The sequence below is a fragment of the Hevea brasiliensis genome, chromosome 11 (genome assembly GCF_030052815.1).
Source record: "Hevea brasiliensis isolate MT/VB/25A 57/8 chromosome 11, ASM3005281v1, whole genome shotgun sequence".
NCBI classification, from domain to species: Eukaryota; Viridiplantae; Streptophyta; class Magnoliopsida; order Malpighiales; family Euphorbiaceae; genus Hevea; species Hevea brasiliensis.
In genome coordinates this window covers 95,791,904-95,807,422 of record NC_079503.1, presented here as the reverse complement: position 1 = coordinate 95,807,422, position 15,519 = coordinate 95,791,904, and the positions used below count along the sequence as shown (strand labels likewise).

At 36.3% G+C, this 15,519-nt stretch overlaps 1 protein-coding gene across 1 annotated transcript; it reads right to left on the bottom strand.

Annotated features, from left to right (window-relative positions):
- Window positions 1-11,860: 11,860 nt before the first annotated feature.
- LOC110633182 (uncharacterized) lies at window positions 11,861-15,000 on the bottom strand. The gene is made up of 6 exons (XM_058130420.1): window positions 14,623-15,000; window positions 14,309-14,424; window positions 14,004-14,192; window positions 13,599-13,731; window positions 12,477-12,693; window positions 11,861-12,393 (listed from the first exon to the last, which is right to left on the bottom strand). The coding sequence occupies exons 2-6, from the start codon at window positions 14,333-14,335 to the stop codon at window positions 12,312-12,314; spliced, it is 648 nt and encodes a 215-aa protein (XP_057986403.1). The 5' UTR covers window positions 14,336-14,424; window positions 14,623-15,000; the 3' UTR covers window positions 11,861-12,311.
- Between the last annotated feature and the right edge of the window lie 519 nt (window positions 15,001-15,519).

Genomic DNA, 15,519 nt, shown 5'->3' with positions numbered 1-15,519 from the left:
AATGGCATAATCTAACTATGGGTTTTATGAAATGTGTTTTGGTACTTTGAAATGAAATTGTTTAGATCAAAATCTCATAATTCATGTTTTATATTTAATTCTCATGTTTAGTTCAATTTTTGATTAAATGTGATTTAAATTCTGCATAAAGACTATTTTAGTATGTTGTGCACCACTGAGTCCCAGTACTCAGCGATGGCTGTTATTGCTGTCGCAGATTTAGAGACTAGAGGAGAAGCAGACTGAGCTGCTGCAGATTGAGGATCTATCAGCTTGAAGTTATCGGGTATAATTTATACCCTGACTGTAAATATTTCTTTTGATGTATGTAATGTATATAAATATATGGACATGTAAATTCGATCTTGAGCAGCTTGTATAAAGCTTGTGTAAAGTTTGTAATAAATTTTAGTTGAATTTCTCTTAATGTAAATTTTGTAAGGATGTTTATAAATTGTTTTATCCTTAATGAATTATGAATGGAACTATTTCATTTAATTTGAATGAACTGGATTGCTGGTATTTTGATGATCATTGGATAGTGGATTTGAAATTTGAAAGTTGATAAATGTGTTGAGAAATTGATTGAGATTGAGTATGAATTTGAAGCAGTGGTTGAAAAATTATTGGAAGTGTTTTTTTTTTTAAGGTATTTGAAGAACTGTTTTCTCAAAATATAAACGGAACTCTGTCAAAATTTTTATAAAATTTGAGAAAAAATAAAATGGACCAAAAATATGAAACAGTTTTCAACTTTAATTAAATGTTTTAATACCTATTAGAAAATGCTCACCACTTATCAAAAGTAAGAAAATTGTTTTAAAATCTCTTGTAGGGTACTTAATGAGTTATCGATGGATGAAGTGCGGTAGTTCATTGGGTATTCTACGGGATCATGTTATGCCTTACAGAGGGATAAGGTGTGACATGTTTTAGTGGTATCAGAGCCAAATTTTTGAAATATGTTTTAACTTGAAAATTTGTGTCTTTCCTTGTTAAGTACAACTGCTCAATGTCCATATTTGTTACATACAATGCATTACATCATAAATATGAACTAACGGAGGAAAATCTCCTTGTGTTACTTGTTCAGAAGATACCCTAACTTCATACTGAAATGGAAGAAGGGGATCGCTCAGTTGAGCAATCTGTTGAAGTTGAGGCACAAGGAGAAGCCCCAGCTCTACAGAATGTTAGTGGATTAGTAGCACCAGCCTCGCAAATGCCGCAGTTTCCTGCACAGTTCGCACAGCAGATGGCTGCGATGTTTCAACAAATGGCTGTGATGTTTCAACAATTGGCTGGGGGTATGCCTGCTCAAGCTCCACCCCAGACACCTGTGGCACAACCACTGCCTCCAACCAGACAATATGATAAATTATTGAAGTATGGGGCTGCAGAATTTAAGGGTACAGTAGACCCTTTAGAGGCAGAATAATGGCTTTAAAGAATGGACAGAGTATTTAAGAAGCTGCACTGCCAAGATAAACTGAAGTTTGAATATTCTGTGTCACTACTGCAAGAGGATGCATATGATTGGTGGAAGACCATCCCCACGCCTTATTTGAACCACCAAGATTGACACAGGATGACTTTATCAGAGAATTCAGACAGAAATACATCCCAGATGTATATGTTGATCAGAAACTGCAAGAATTTTTTAGTTTGAAACAAGGGAATAGATCAGTGGCAGAGTATGAGAGGGAGTTCTCCCGCTTAAGTCATTATGCTGGGAGTCTCCTTTCCACCAGTAAGGCAAGGTGCAAGAGATTTGAGACGGGTTTGAAGCCCAGTATAAGGATGCAAGTTGTGGGATTCCGACACAGCAACTTCTCAGAGCTCATGTCTCAAGCACTCGAGTTAGAAAGAATTGAATCAGAAGCGACCCCAATAAAAGAAAAATCAGAGAAAGTTGAGAAATCAGAGAAAGACAAAGGGGATGAATCAGTTGAACAGAGTTCTGGTGGGACTTCTGGGAAGAAGAAGAAATTTAGTGGACCCAGCAGGGGTCGAGATGGAAGATTTGGTAGGGGCAGATTTTCTAGACAGAGACCCCCTAGGTCTGGTCAGCAGTCGAACAGGGGTTCACATTCTGCCCGCCCCTGTGAGACTTGTGGCAAGATTCATGGGGGGAAATGTTATTGGGCCACTGGAGCCTGTTTTAACTGTGGAGGCAAGGGCCATATAGCTAAAGACTGCACTAGTGCTCCAAGATATGGTCCAGCTCCTACTACGGCCGAGGGATCTATTCAGAGTCCTGCTCCCAGAGGTTCACAGTCAGTTGGCAGAGGAAGAGGCAGAGGTAGAGGCACTGTTTCAGGCAGTCAGGGCACAGTTGGTCAGTAAGCACAAGGAAGTGCTTCAGCCAGAGTCTACACAATAAGACAGCGAGAAGAGGCTGAGACTTCTGATGTTGTAGCTGGTAGATTTTTTATCTCTAATCAAGAAGTATTTTTATTGTTTGATCTGGGTTCAACCCATTCATATGTTAATGCTAGCATAGTCTGTTCACTTGCTGTTCCATATGTCCAAATGGGTTTTGAAGTGCTAGTAACTAGTCCGTTAGGACAAGAGGTCCGGGTCAACAGAATTTATAGAGACTGTCCTTTGGTGATCCAAGGACATGTTTTCCTGTCAGATTTGATTGAAATGCCCTTCAAAGAGTATGATATTATCTTGGGCATGGATTGGTTAGCCAGGCATCACGCCATGATTGACTGTAGACTGAAGATAGTCACTTTTGGTCTCCCTCTGTACGGTGATGTGGTAATACATGGGGAGAGGCATTTACTGCCATCAAACATCATTTTGGTTGCACTAGCCAGAAGGATGATCAGAAAGGGGTGTGAAGCATACTTGGCACATGTAATAGACACCTGCCGGGAGTCCAAAGACTAAGGGACATCCCTATCAGATGTGACTTTCCGGATGTGTTTCCTGATGAATTGCCAGGATTACCTCCAGAAAGAGAGGTGCAGTTTGAGATTGATGTTATGCCTGATGTGGACCCAATCTCCATAACACCATATAGAATGGCACTTGCAGAATTGAAAGTGCAGTTGCAAGAATTGCTTGACAAGGGCTTTATCCGCCCTAGTGTGTCACCTTGAGGAGCGCCAGTGTTGTTTGTTAAAAATAAGGATGGCACTCTCCGCTTGTATATTGATTATCGGCAGTTGAATAAGGTGACAATAAAGAATAGATATCCATTGCCCCGCATTGATAACTTGTTTGATCAGTTGAGGAGTGCAGCTGTGTTCTCCAAAATTGACTTGAGATCAGGTTATTATCAGCTGAAAGTACAAGAGCAGAGTATTTCTAAAACTACCTTCAGAACCCGCTATGGCCATTATGAGTTCTTGGTCATGCCATTCAGGCTAACTAATGCTTCGGCTGCTTTTGTGGATCTAATGAACACTATCTTCAGACCATACCTCGACCAGTTTGTTGTGGTATTTATTGATGATATATTGGTCTATTCGAAGAATGCAGAAGAGCATGATAGACATTTGTGGATTGTACTATAGACTCTAAGAGAGAAACAGCTATATGCCTAGTTGTCAAAGTGTGAATTTTTGGCTGAAGAAAATATCTTTCTTGGGGCATGTAGTATCAGAAGAGGGCATCAAGGTAGATCCAAGTAAGATTGAAGTTGTCCTTAATTAGAGACCACCTAGAAATGTCACAGAGATTCGCAGTTTTTTTGGGTTTAGCTGGATACTACCGTAGATTTGTAAAGGGATTCTCCATGTTGGCATCTCCATTGACCAAGTTGCTTAGAAAAGATGTGAAATTTCAGTGGACGGATAAATGCTAGCAGAGTTTTGATGAATTGAAGAGATGTTTGACTGAAGCTCTAGTCCTTACTTTACCTACCCCGGGTAAAGAATATACAGTTTACAGTGATGCTTCTCACAATGGGTTAGGCTGTGTATTGATGCAAGATCGAAATGTCATTGCCTATGCATCACGCCAGCTAAAACCGCATGAGAGGAATTATCCGACACATGATTTAGAGCTTGCAGCTATAGTGTTTGCTCTTAAGATCTGGAGACACTATTTGTATGGGGAGAGTATTACATCTACACAGATCATAAGAGTTTGAAGTATTTGGGCACCTAGAAAGAGCTGAATTTGAGACAAAGGAGATAGTTAGAGTTAATAAAAGACTATGATTGTCTGATAGACTATCAGCCAGGGAAAGCTAATGTTGTGATTGACGCCTTAAGTTGCAAGACTATGACAAGTCTACGAGTTACTCCTTTCTCTTTGGTACATGAGTCGAGATCATTACATGCCAGCTTAGAGATTAATGATGAGAGACAAACAGCAGTTGCATAGCATGTACAGCCAGTGTTGATTGATCAGATCAGAAAGGCTACTCAGAATGATAAGAAGTATCATAAGCTATTGGAAGAAGTCCGACAGGGCAAGAAACCAGAATTCTCAATCAGAGATGATGGTCTACTGCTACACTAGGGCAGAATGTGTGTTCCTAATGATGTTGATTTGAGGCAGATCATTTTGAAGGAAGCACATGAGTCTCCTTTTGCCATGCACCCTGGTGGCACAAAAATGTATAGAGGGCTAAAGGAACATTACTGGTAGATGGGTATGAAAAGAGATGTGGCAAAGTTTGTTTCTAAATGCCTAACTTGTCAGCAAGTAAAGGCAGAGCATTAAGTACCCGCTGGGTTGTTACATCCACTACCAGTACCGGAATGGAAATGGGAGAGAATAACGATGGATTTTGTGATGGGACTTCCGAGGACACAGAAGAGTCATGATGTAGTATGGGTCATTGTTTATAGACTAACCAAGTCTGCTTATTTTCTTCCAGTTCGGATGGACTACAATTTAGAAAGATTTACCAAATTGTACATTGATGAGATTGTGAGACTGCATGGAGTGCCAGTTTCCATTGTATCAGACAGAGATCCTAGTTTCACTTCTAAATTCTGGGGTAGTCTTCAGAGAGCCCTAGGAACTAGATTGAACTTCAGTACTGCATTCCACCTACAGACAGATGGCCAGTCTGAGAGGATAATTCAGATCTTGGAGGACATGCTACGAGCTTGTGTGATTGAATTTGAGAGCAGTTGGGACACACACTTGCCTTTAATTGAGTTTGCTTACAACAACAGCTATCAATCAAGCATTGGGATGCCTCCCTATAAAGCTTTGTATGGCAGAAAATGTAGAACCCCGTTGTGTTGGGATGACGTGGGTGAAAGAAAAATAATTGGACCCAAAATTGTTCATCAAACTGAGGAGAAGATCAGCGTAATCAGAGATCGACTTAAGACTGCATCAGACCGTTAGACGTCCTACATTGATCTGAAGAGAAGGGATATTGAGTATGTAGTGGGTGAGAAAGTATTTCTCAAAGTTTCCCCTCGAAAGAGAATTATGAGATTCGGCAGAAAGGGGAAACTGAGTCCTCATTTTATCGGGCCATATGAGGTTCTGGAAAGAGTGGATCCTTTGGCACTACCTTTAGAGTTGGAGAAGATACATAATGTCTTCCATGTGTCTATATTGAGGAGGTATCGATCAGACCCATCTCATGTACTACCAGTAGAGAAAATTGAAGTGAATCCAGACCTCACATATGAAGAAGAACCCATAGAGATTTTGGCTTATGAGGTGAAGCAGCTACGGAACAAGCAGATACCGTTGGTGAAAGTGCTGTGGAACCATCATTCGGGCCAAGAAGCTACTTGGGAATGAGAGGAGGACATGAGGAGACAACACCCACAGCTATTCATAGATTGATACCAGGTAAAATTTCGAGACGAAATTTATTTAAGGGGGGGAGAATTGTAACACCCCTATTTGTATAGCCTAGTATATTTTACTGTTCCGGTGACCGGTGTCGGTCCGGACAATTAAAGGGATTAGAACCACACTTAAGACAATTATAGAAGCCATAAACACAAATAATTAGAAATTGTCAATTAGTTAAGTATAAATAAGAAAAATAGAACATAAGAAGTTAAACGAGCCGAGAGTCACAGCGATGGGTGACCTTCTCGGGAACAACTACAAAGTCGACTTAAACTCAAATTTCGAACCATAAAATATGACGTCGCGGTCCTTAGGACCATTACGAACACAGTGAAAAAGAGAAAATCACGAAAAAGAACTATTAAGCCAGTCAAATAATTAGGTCAGTGAGCCGGAAGAAATATTGAATTATTTGCAAACTGGGTTGAACCGACAAGGGGCAATTTGGTCAATTGACCCCGAGAGCTGACTCCTGACCTAACTGTCAAATAAAATCAGAGAAAAGAAAATTTTAGAATCGAGAATTAAATTAAAGAACTAATAGAAAAAAAAAAGAAAATAAAAAAGGTGTAGGGAGATGACATTATGCATGACATCATGTATGATGTCATAAATCCTATAATTAATAAATTTAATTAAATGGATTTTTGGGTCTTCCATAAGACAAATTACATAAAAGAAATAAAAAGAAGAAAAAAAAATATCATTTGGTCATCTTCCTTATCCTTGTGCCGCCCCATCTCTCTCTTCATTCTCACTCACTTGTTCCACCATTTTTAAGGACTAGAAAGCTTGAAATTTCCCTACTTACTTCCATAAATTCACAAAGCCCCAACATTAAAAATTCTCTTTACACGTTGAGGAAACATTAGAGAGTAAAAAGAAGAAGAAAGACTTGAAGAAAGTAAAGCCTAGAAACCCTCCAAGCAATGTTAGTGTTTATCCCTTAAACTTTTCTTTATATTAATGATTAAGTACTTGTATTAAGTTGGAATTTGATGAAAGTTGAAACAAAATGTTAAGATAAGGGACCATAAAGATTTCAGCCAGCTAGGGTTACTATATATATGTTTGTGTTTTGCTTGAATTTGAGAGGTTAGGCAAGTTTGTATGAATGAGGTAGTGAGGTTGAGATACGTAGATTTGGTTAAATCCAACAATTAATGTGAATTAGGGTTGTGGACATTAGGGTTTAGAGACCAAAAATGTGAGAAACTTGTAAATGATGTCTTGGACCTAATTTGAAGTGAGAAATGGTCAATGGTGACCAAATGAAGTGTGTTGGAATGGTTGGAGTTAAGGCCAAATTCGGATTGAGTATGACCAAGTTACATTTGAAGGACCAAAAATGAAATGTTACAAGTCCAATTGGTATGAGACCAATTGGGAATAAAAATAGACACTAAATGACACAATTTTCATTTAGGAAGCATGCCCAAAAAGTGACCAAAACCTAGTAAAAAAATTGACCAAACTTGAAAAATCACAGTCTGCCCTGTACAAACTGACCAAATAAATAGTGTTTGTTCATTTGATCATAACTTGAGCTAGGCAAGTCAAAATGACCTAAAATTTTACCAGTGGACAGATTAGATATAGACCTAAAACTTTTATGAAGAATACAAACCCAAATTATGCCATTAACCTAGTCATTTGGCCACCCCAAATTGGTGACCTAAAACTGCTAGAACCAAAATTGCCCAGAAAATCTGGGTTGAATCCAATCTGGCAGCCATGTTTCAAATAGCTATAAATTGAGCTACAAAACTCCAATTGGAGTGATTCAAAAAGGAGAATAAACTTAAGACAATAGGGAACATTTTCTATGAATAAAGTTTTGCCAAATTCCAACAGTAAGATGACCAATGGAACAGTGCAACCTTAGACACCAAAACTGAAAATTTATCAAATTTGCCTAAAAGACTTAGAATTTGAATAAACAACCAAAACTAACAAATTTAGTGACCAAAATGTGGTATGTAGGTGAAGTTGGAATTCCCATACCTATTAAGCCTTAGAAAGTCAACAATTTGACTTGAATAATATAGTGAATAGTAACCCCAAAACACAAAATTTCAAGAACGTTGAGTTTAGCACGTTAGAGCTAGGTAAAAGTGAAGTTAAATTTATTTTTGGATTTATGCTAAGTTATGGTACTGAAACACTGTAAAATTGTGTGTTTCAGTTGAAAAGAATACCGAGAAAGAACCCGAGGAACCGAGTCAAGGCCAAGAGGCGACTCGCTTGAGGTTTGTGCACAACATCACCATGCTTTAAAATTCATGGATAAAGTAAATGAAATATGTATTTTACTTTTGCTTTGAATTGTTGAAAGTTTAATTGTGACATTATTTATGATATTTTGATTTAAATTGTGAAAGTTATTGTGTATATTTGAAATAGCAATGTTTAGCAAATTGTTAAGATAAGTTTTGAAACCACAATGTCATGATCATATATTTGAACACCTCACTAGCATGACTAGTGGGGGTAATTAGTTTCGAATTTTGATTCCTTCTCTGGAGAAGTGTTGAGGTGTGCCAGTAGAAGAGGATGTGAATGGATATCCATATATTTGAGCTAGCTAGCCTTGTGATGTGATTCTCCTTAGCCTCTAGCTATTGAGATTATATTTGTTTCGAATGGCATGATCTAACTGTGGGTTTTATGAAATGTGTTTTGGCACTTTGAAATGAAATTGTTAAGATCAAAATCTCATAATTCATGTTTTATATTTAATTCTCACGTTTAGTTCAATTTTTGATTAAATGTGATTTAAATTCTGCATAAAGACTATTTTAGTATGTTGTGCACCACTGAATCCCAGTACTCAACGATGACTATTATTGCTGTCGCAGATTTAGAGACTAGAGGAGCAGCAGACTGAGCTGTTGAGGATTGAGGATCTATCAGCTTGAAGTTATTGGGTATAGTTTATACCCTAACTTTAAATATTTCTTTTGATGTATATAATGCACATAAATGCATGGACATGTAAATTCGGTCTTGAGCAGCTTGTATAAAGCTTGTGTAAAGTTTGTAATAAATTTTAGTTGAATTTCTCTTAATGTAAATTTTGTAAGGATGTTTATAAATTGTTTTGTCCTTAATGAATTATGAATGGAACTATTTCATTTAATTTGAATGAACTGGATTGCTGGTATTTTGATGATCATTGGATAGTGGATTTGAAATTTGAAAGTTGATAAATGTGTTGAGAAATTGGTTGAGATTGAGTATGAATTTGAAGCAGTGGTTGAAAAATTATTGGAAGTGTTTTTTTTTAAGGTATTTGAAGAACTGTTTTCTCAAAATATAAACGGAACTCTATCAAAATTTTTATAAAATTTACGGAAAAATAAAATGGACCAAAAATATTAAATAGTTTTCAACTTTAATTAAATGTTTTAATACCTATTAGAAAATGCTCACCACTTATCAAAAGTAAGAAAATTGTTTTAAAATCCCTTATAGGGTACTTAATGAGTTATCAGTAGATGAAGTGTGGTAGTTCATTAGGTATTCTACGGGATTATGTTATGTCTTACAGAGGGGTAAGGTGTGACAATACAAGTGAGGAACCCGATTCTAGCATTAGCTAAATGACTTTCCACAATATGGGAGACAAGACTGGATGATACGAAGACTTGAAATTGGTTCAAACCCCTCTGATAAGAGATCGGAAAACAATCAACTAAGTGTGGGATCAATTTATTTCTTGATTGAGCAATCAATGTGTTTGGAAAAGTCAGTTGTAATCGAAGGATGTCGGCTGGGAGTCGATCTTAAAGTCCCTTGACCTCGGTGATCGGCCAAAATATGGTGTCGAAAATCAACATTCAAACATTCAACATCAACACCATCATCCATTGCAATTGCAGCAGTTCCTTCTTTTTCTTTTTTGCGACTCCTTTTGAATTGTTTAAACTCTATAAGATCTTCCTTCATCTTCATACAATGGTATTGAATGTGGCCCTTCTCATGATAGTAGTAGCATTCTCTATCTTCATGGTTTACTCGTGATCTCGAATTCGATCTACAATTCCTTCTCCAATTATTTCCACGTGAATTGCTTCTACAATGATTAGAACCAGCAACAAAAGCTCTACTTTCATTGCTACTACTTGTCTTCTTGAACTTCTCATTATCTAAGATAACTGCGGTAACCTCCTCCATCTTTAAAGTCTCATTCCATTCCCAACTGTTAGAGTTGTCACCAAGCTTTTATAAGAGTGTGGGAGAGAGGTTAAAAGCCTGATGGCTTTATCTTTTTCATCAACCTTCACACCAACACTAGCCAATTGGGTAATTAATTTATTAAAAATATTAAGGTGATCTCTCACATTAGTACCTTCATCCATTCTGAGTTGGTATAACTCCTTCTTCAAGTACAAGCGATTTGTGAGTGATTTTGACATGTACAGGCTCTCCAATTTCTTCCACAAAACAACAGGCGAGGTCTTCTCTAAGACATTGTACTTCACATCTGGGGTAACGTCAATCTAATCATACTCACAGCCCTTTGTTAAAACTCCTCCCAATCATCATCTTTCATGGTCGCTGGTTTCTTCTCGTTTAGTGCTTTAATTAATCCTTGTTGCACAAGCACATCCTTCACAGTGCTTTGCCATAAACTGAAATTATTTTTCCCATCGAACGGCTCCACATCAAATTTTGTGCTCGCCATCTTTGACATCTCGAACCAGGCTCTGATACCACTTGTTGTGAAAAACCACACCTGCACAAATAAGGAATACAAAATTTTCCACCAATAAATTCACTATCAAGGAAAAATAATTATAACCACTGATTATTTTTTTCACCCTCAAAATCACTCAAACAAAACTCACGAAATTCAATACACCTCTCTACTTTATGGGCTCTCTGCAATACATTACATATAATGGCTAACTAACTGTTCATATGTATAGGCTACTAAAGCATAGTCCTTTTAGGACTCTTATTATTAAACTTCATAATTTAAATTCTATTAAGCTTTCTAAACTAATTATACCTCCTAAATTATTTATACTTCCTAATACCAATTGGACTTGGACTCTAACAGTTATTAGTTTGGGAGGTCAGGTGTGCAGGGGTGAGTTTCTGGAACAGTTTAGGACGAAGCTGTTCTTGGACCTAAATTGTCCAATTGTCTTGTTAATAATCAAGGAATACAGGGACATGCAGCAAGAGAGTACACCTATTTTGCATTATGCGTATACTGTAAATATCATATTCATACTCCTTTCACCCATACTGTAGATCACTATAACACGGCCATATATTGCATCTGCTGAAGTGAGGTCTTTCTTTTGGATCAGTCAGCTGGATGCATGAATTACTTAATGTCAATGGCATGGTAATCTGTAATGAACTTTGATGGTTTGAAGTTGCCAGTAATAGTATGATTCACAAAATTATCAAGTCAATGTTAATTGCACCCGTGGCAGATTCATCATTATGACCTTGTGCGTTGATTGCTGGAAGGGTCTTTGTAAACTCACTCAGCCTCTGTTTCAGATATTAAAGTTTCGAATTTTCTTGCATGAGATTTTTCTGCCTTGCCTTGCGTGTATGCTTGTATGTTTTTATTTGTGCATATGAGAACATGAGTTGTTATGGTTGTTGTATGAGAACATGCGTGCAAGCTTGTGTGGTAGTATTAATAATACTCTCCTGACTATGCAAATGTACATTCTGCAACTTGGCAGATCTTCTTGGTTGTGTTTGCATTATACTTAAATTTGCAAGATAACTTGAATTCACAAAGAGATTGCTTTCAGCTCTCTAACATGTCAAAATAATCCAATCTGTTCAAGCCCAGGCACAATGTCTATTCTTAGGCTTTTTCTTTATTGGCTAGAGCTACTCCATGGCCTCGCATTTTTTGCTTAAAGAAAGGTGAAGGTTTTTTGTCTTTTGGAAAAGCAAAGGTGAAAGCTTAGAGTGTTCATGCTTTGCTTGTGTGTATATTGTAGCATTATCCTCATCCTTGTCTCACTTTGTAAGAAAGCCATCTACAGTCTATTCAAAAAGGGCCTAACTACACAAAAGCAAAGCATAGAAAAGGAAGTTAAAAAAAATTGTGGAAGAAAGAAAGTGAAAGTAACGACTCTCTTGTCCTCCACTAAGATTTATAGGATAGCACAAAAACATCACATTTCCTCTTCCATTTATATAAAAAAGAAGATTCCTTCTCTTTGTCACAATGGTGTATGTTCTTGTCTTCATCTCTAAATTTTTTTTACTAATATTTCCCTGAAAAAGTTGAGCACTCCATAGTTTAAGCCACGATGGTGGATGGTCGGTTAGCTATTTGCCATCTTCACATTTCTCTATATTCTGAACTTTTCTCTGAAATTCTCATTTGCAGCAGCCTATGATTTGAAAAAAAAAAAAAAAAAAAAAAAAAGACTTTCACCACCAACAAATTACATTTCCATCAGATCACATTCTGCTTTGAAGGGTAAGCTATGGTTATTTTCTTTATACGAGAAGTTATACTGCACAATGGCTTTCGATTATCAATCAAGAGCACTGTCATCTGCACCGAGCTTGCCCATTGAAAGAGTGAAAAATATCAGCAATATTGTTCCCATGCTTGATCTGTCATAGACGAAATTAAATTACATTTTAGCTTGAACCAGTTTCTTATGATCTGTAGCAGCTTTAAACGTATGTGAACTTACAGGGTGGCAAAAAAGAAAAGAACCCTTTTGGGATCAATTGCCCATGAAGAAGGAGGACGCTTGAAACTGTTTCTCCTGATGGTGCATCTGCTTTCTGTGGAAGGATTCAGTTTGCCACTAGCAGTAGTAATGGTGATATGATGATGAACTTGTGGGTTACTGGAATGATCAGTGGTCCCAACCGCTACCAGCGAGGGCTTTTCAGGCATGCTAGGCCCTACTTGAAAGAAGTTGCAGATTAATGAAAATAATATACAGAAACTATATGTATTCAGCGAACTAGCACTTACACCATCAATTCTCCAATAATGCAATTGCACATGCCTTCAACTAAGGTTTCTGTAACCTGTACTTTGCCTGTAAAATTAACTAAGCCCACCCCAAATCCTAGATTCGGTTTCCGTGTTCTCCAAAGTTGACCCAGCAGGTTGGTACCATTTCACTCTCACTCAGTAACTACTATTGGTCCACAATATTATAGCAGTAAACTGGTGTGCCTTGGTATCATAAATACACTAACTTTCAACTACGAAAACTACTCTCTCTCTCTCTACTTATGAAATCCTTAATCCTTTAATTATTATATTAGAAATTGTAAAAACTCTCTTTGAAGATAGTTACAGACATTATTAAAGCCTAATAACAAAAGCAGCAGTTAAGAAAATGTTGAACCATGACGGAATTTGCCAACTACCAGGTAGATCAACCCCATTGAAGATGCATAGAATAAAATAATAATTAGAATAATAATAGCAGTAGGAGTGTGTGAAGATTGTTGAGTTGTCACAGAACAATTGGCACCAGCAATGGTTGGTGATGAAAAAAAAAATATATTGTATTTTACGCTATACGTGTGGCAAAACGTCAAGAAATGGCCATTTCTTAATTTATTCACTATTGTTTGCTAGTGTCTTACAACTCCATCACCCTCTCTCTGTCTCAAATAGGATCCAAAGATCCATAAGGGTAAAACAAAATCAACCATAAAAATAATTCTTGCTACAAATTCCTGTGATTCTTTCTTCCCTTCCTGGAAGATCCATTTATATGGTAGAATAATGATAATATCAACGTCTCAAAAAAATATTAATTTATTCTGATTGACTGTAATAAGAATAATACCTCTTGGTGAGGAGGCAGCAGCAATAGTGTCTCTGTCATTAGGAGAAGGATTAGAATTAATCTTCTTGTCGCTGCCACCTCCGCCGCCACTGCCGCTGCGCACAGACCCTTTTCTGGAAAGGCTTCTCTGCAGCTAGTTTTGATCATAAAACAAAAAGGAAAAGAAAACAGCACGTCAAGACTAAAAGAACATAACAGATAATGATTATTGCAAAAGACATTCGATTGTAATCACAGCAAAGTTGCTAACGTGTTATTTAAACCAAAAATTAATTTTCTGTGTCAAGAATGGATAGAGAAAATGCAAGTTTCTAAAAAAGGCATATTTGCGTGTTGTTGAATGTACCAAAAGGAAAATTATCCAAGAGGATTGAAAAATTGAAAGAGGAATTGAATTAAACTCACTGTAATTCTTGAATTTGGGTTGATATCTTTATTATTGCTGCCATGGGAGAAGCTTTCCATGTCAATAACAAAGCTATCAGATTTCTCCGTTGCGTATTGAAATCCATTTATGTGATCCAAAGCAGAAATTTTCTGGGTTCCCATGTTTTCTTCTAATCCTCCAGCCTCACAGCGACAAGAAGCCAAATCCTAATCCCAAATCAACAGAAGAGAGTAACAACTGTTATTCTTTTATATAAAACAGTGATATATGAATCAGACAATGAAATAAAATTAACCCAGAAACCAAGAAAACCGAAGCTCACCAACTTTGGATTATCCGCCATTTCCATAAGTTTCCAGGAAAAGAGAAAAAGAACAAACGGAAAGTGTATGGATGACTACAGATCCGTACGCAATGGGGCAATCGCTTTTCCACCGCCTGTTTGCAAGAATACAAGATGACCTTCATGAGTCAATGCTCAAGAGCCGAGAGCTATTGCGTAAATAAACAATTCTAACATATATATTATAAAAAAATTTCTCTAATAAAGAAAGCTAACAAAGACTTGTTCTTCCTCTTCATCTGCTTCAATTCATTGAAAAAAATTAAACAAAGGCAAGGAAAAGAAACACGAACCTTAGCAATTAGCAGAAGAAAGAGCTAACCAAGAAGAGTTATTTTTTCTTTCTTATGAGTTGGTGTTGAATCGTCTTCCACCAAAAATGAAATCATGTGCAGCGATGGCTTTTCTTGTTACAACAGAAGTTGTAGATGAGCTGACTTTTAACTACTCTGTACTTTGTCTTGTTCAGAGAGGCAGGATGATTTGCTTTTTCCCCTTTTCTTTCCTGTTCTGTTGAATTTCTTGAATGATAAGAATTCAATTCTTTTCAAATGGGAACTGATGAGAATCAGAAGGGAAGCTGACCATGCTTTGGTGTTTACAGAAAACAGAGGAATTGAAAAATGGAGGGTGTTCCACTGCTTCTTATATAGGATGAGTGTTTAATGAGCTGTGATTGTTACCATTTGATAATATAATCAATCTCAAAAAATATATATTTAGAATAATTTGGGACTCAGACCTCTAATAAATTTATTCTGAAATTTTATAATTTTCTAATAATTAAAAAAATTCTATAATTATATAGAGAACATGCTAATAATTTTATTTGTTGTTTATTAGAAATATTATTAAATTTTAAAAAGTTATTAAATTTAAAATCCATAACAAAGAGGGGATAAGAAAAAAATATAAAACATAATATTTGTTATTTTTTTTGATATTGACAAATCGGATTTGGTGTTATTTTCTTTATTTTGATATAATTTTCTCCATTTAAAAAATTGATTTTTTTATAAGATAATATTTTAAATGCTTAACAACAATTATGAGTTATCTTTAAAAAAAATTATGAGTTATATATTATATTATTTTTTTATTGATTTGTTAAGAGAAAAATTATTTAAAAAATATTAATTCAATTTAATTTTCACACAATTATATTATTTTATTTTAATTTTTATTTCTTT

Bases quoted from the DNA above. Each gene is read 5' to 3' on its own strand.
- LOC110633182 (XM_058130420.1), bottom strand. From the start codon at position 14,335: ATGGAAATGGCGGATAATCCAAAGTTG. The intron at 14,193-14,308 runs GTGAGCTTCGGT...ATTTGGGATTAG, and splicing joins TGGCGGATAATCCAAAGTTG to GATTTGGCTTCTTGTCGCTG. The intron at 12,394-12,476 runs GTAAGTTCACAT...CGTCTATGACAG, and splicing joins CTTTTCTTTTTTGCCACCCT to ATCAAGCATGGGAACAATAT.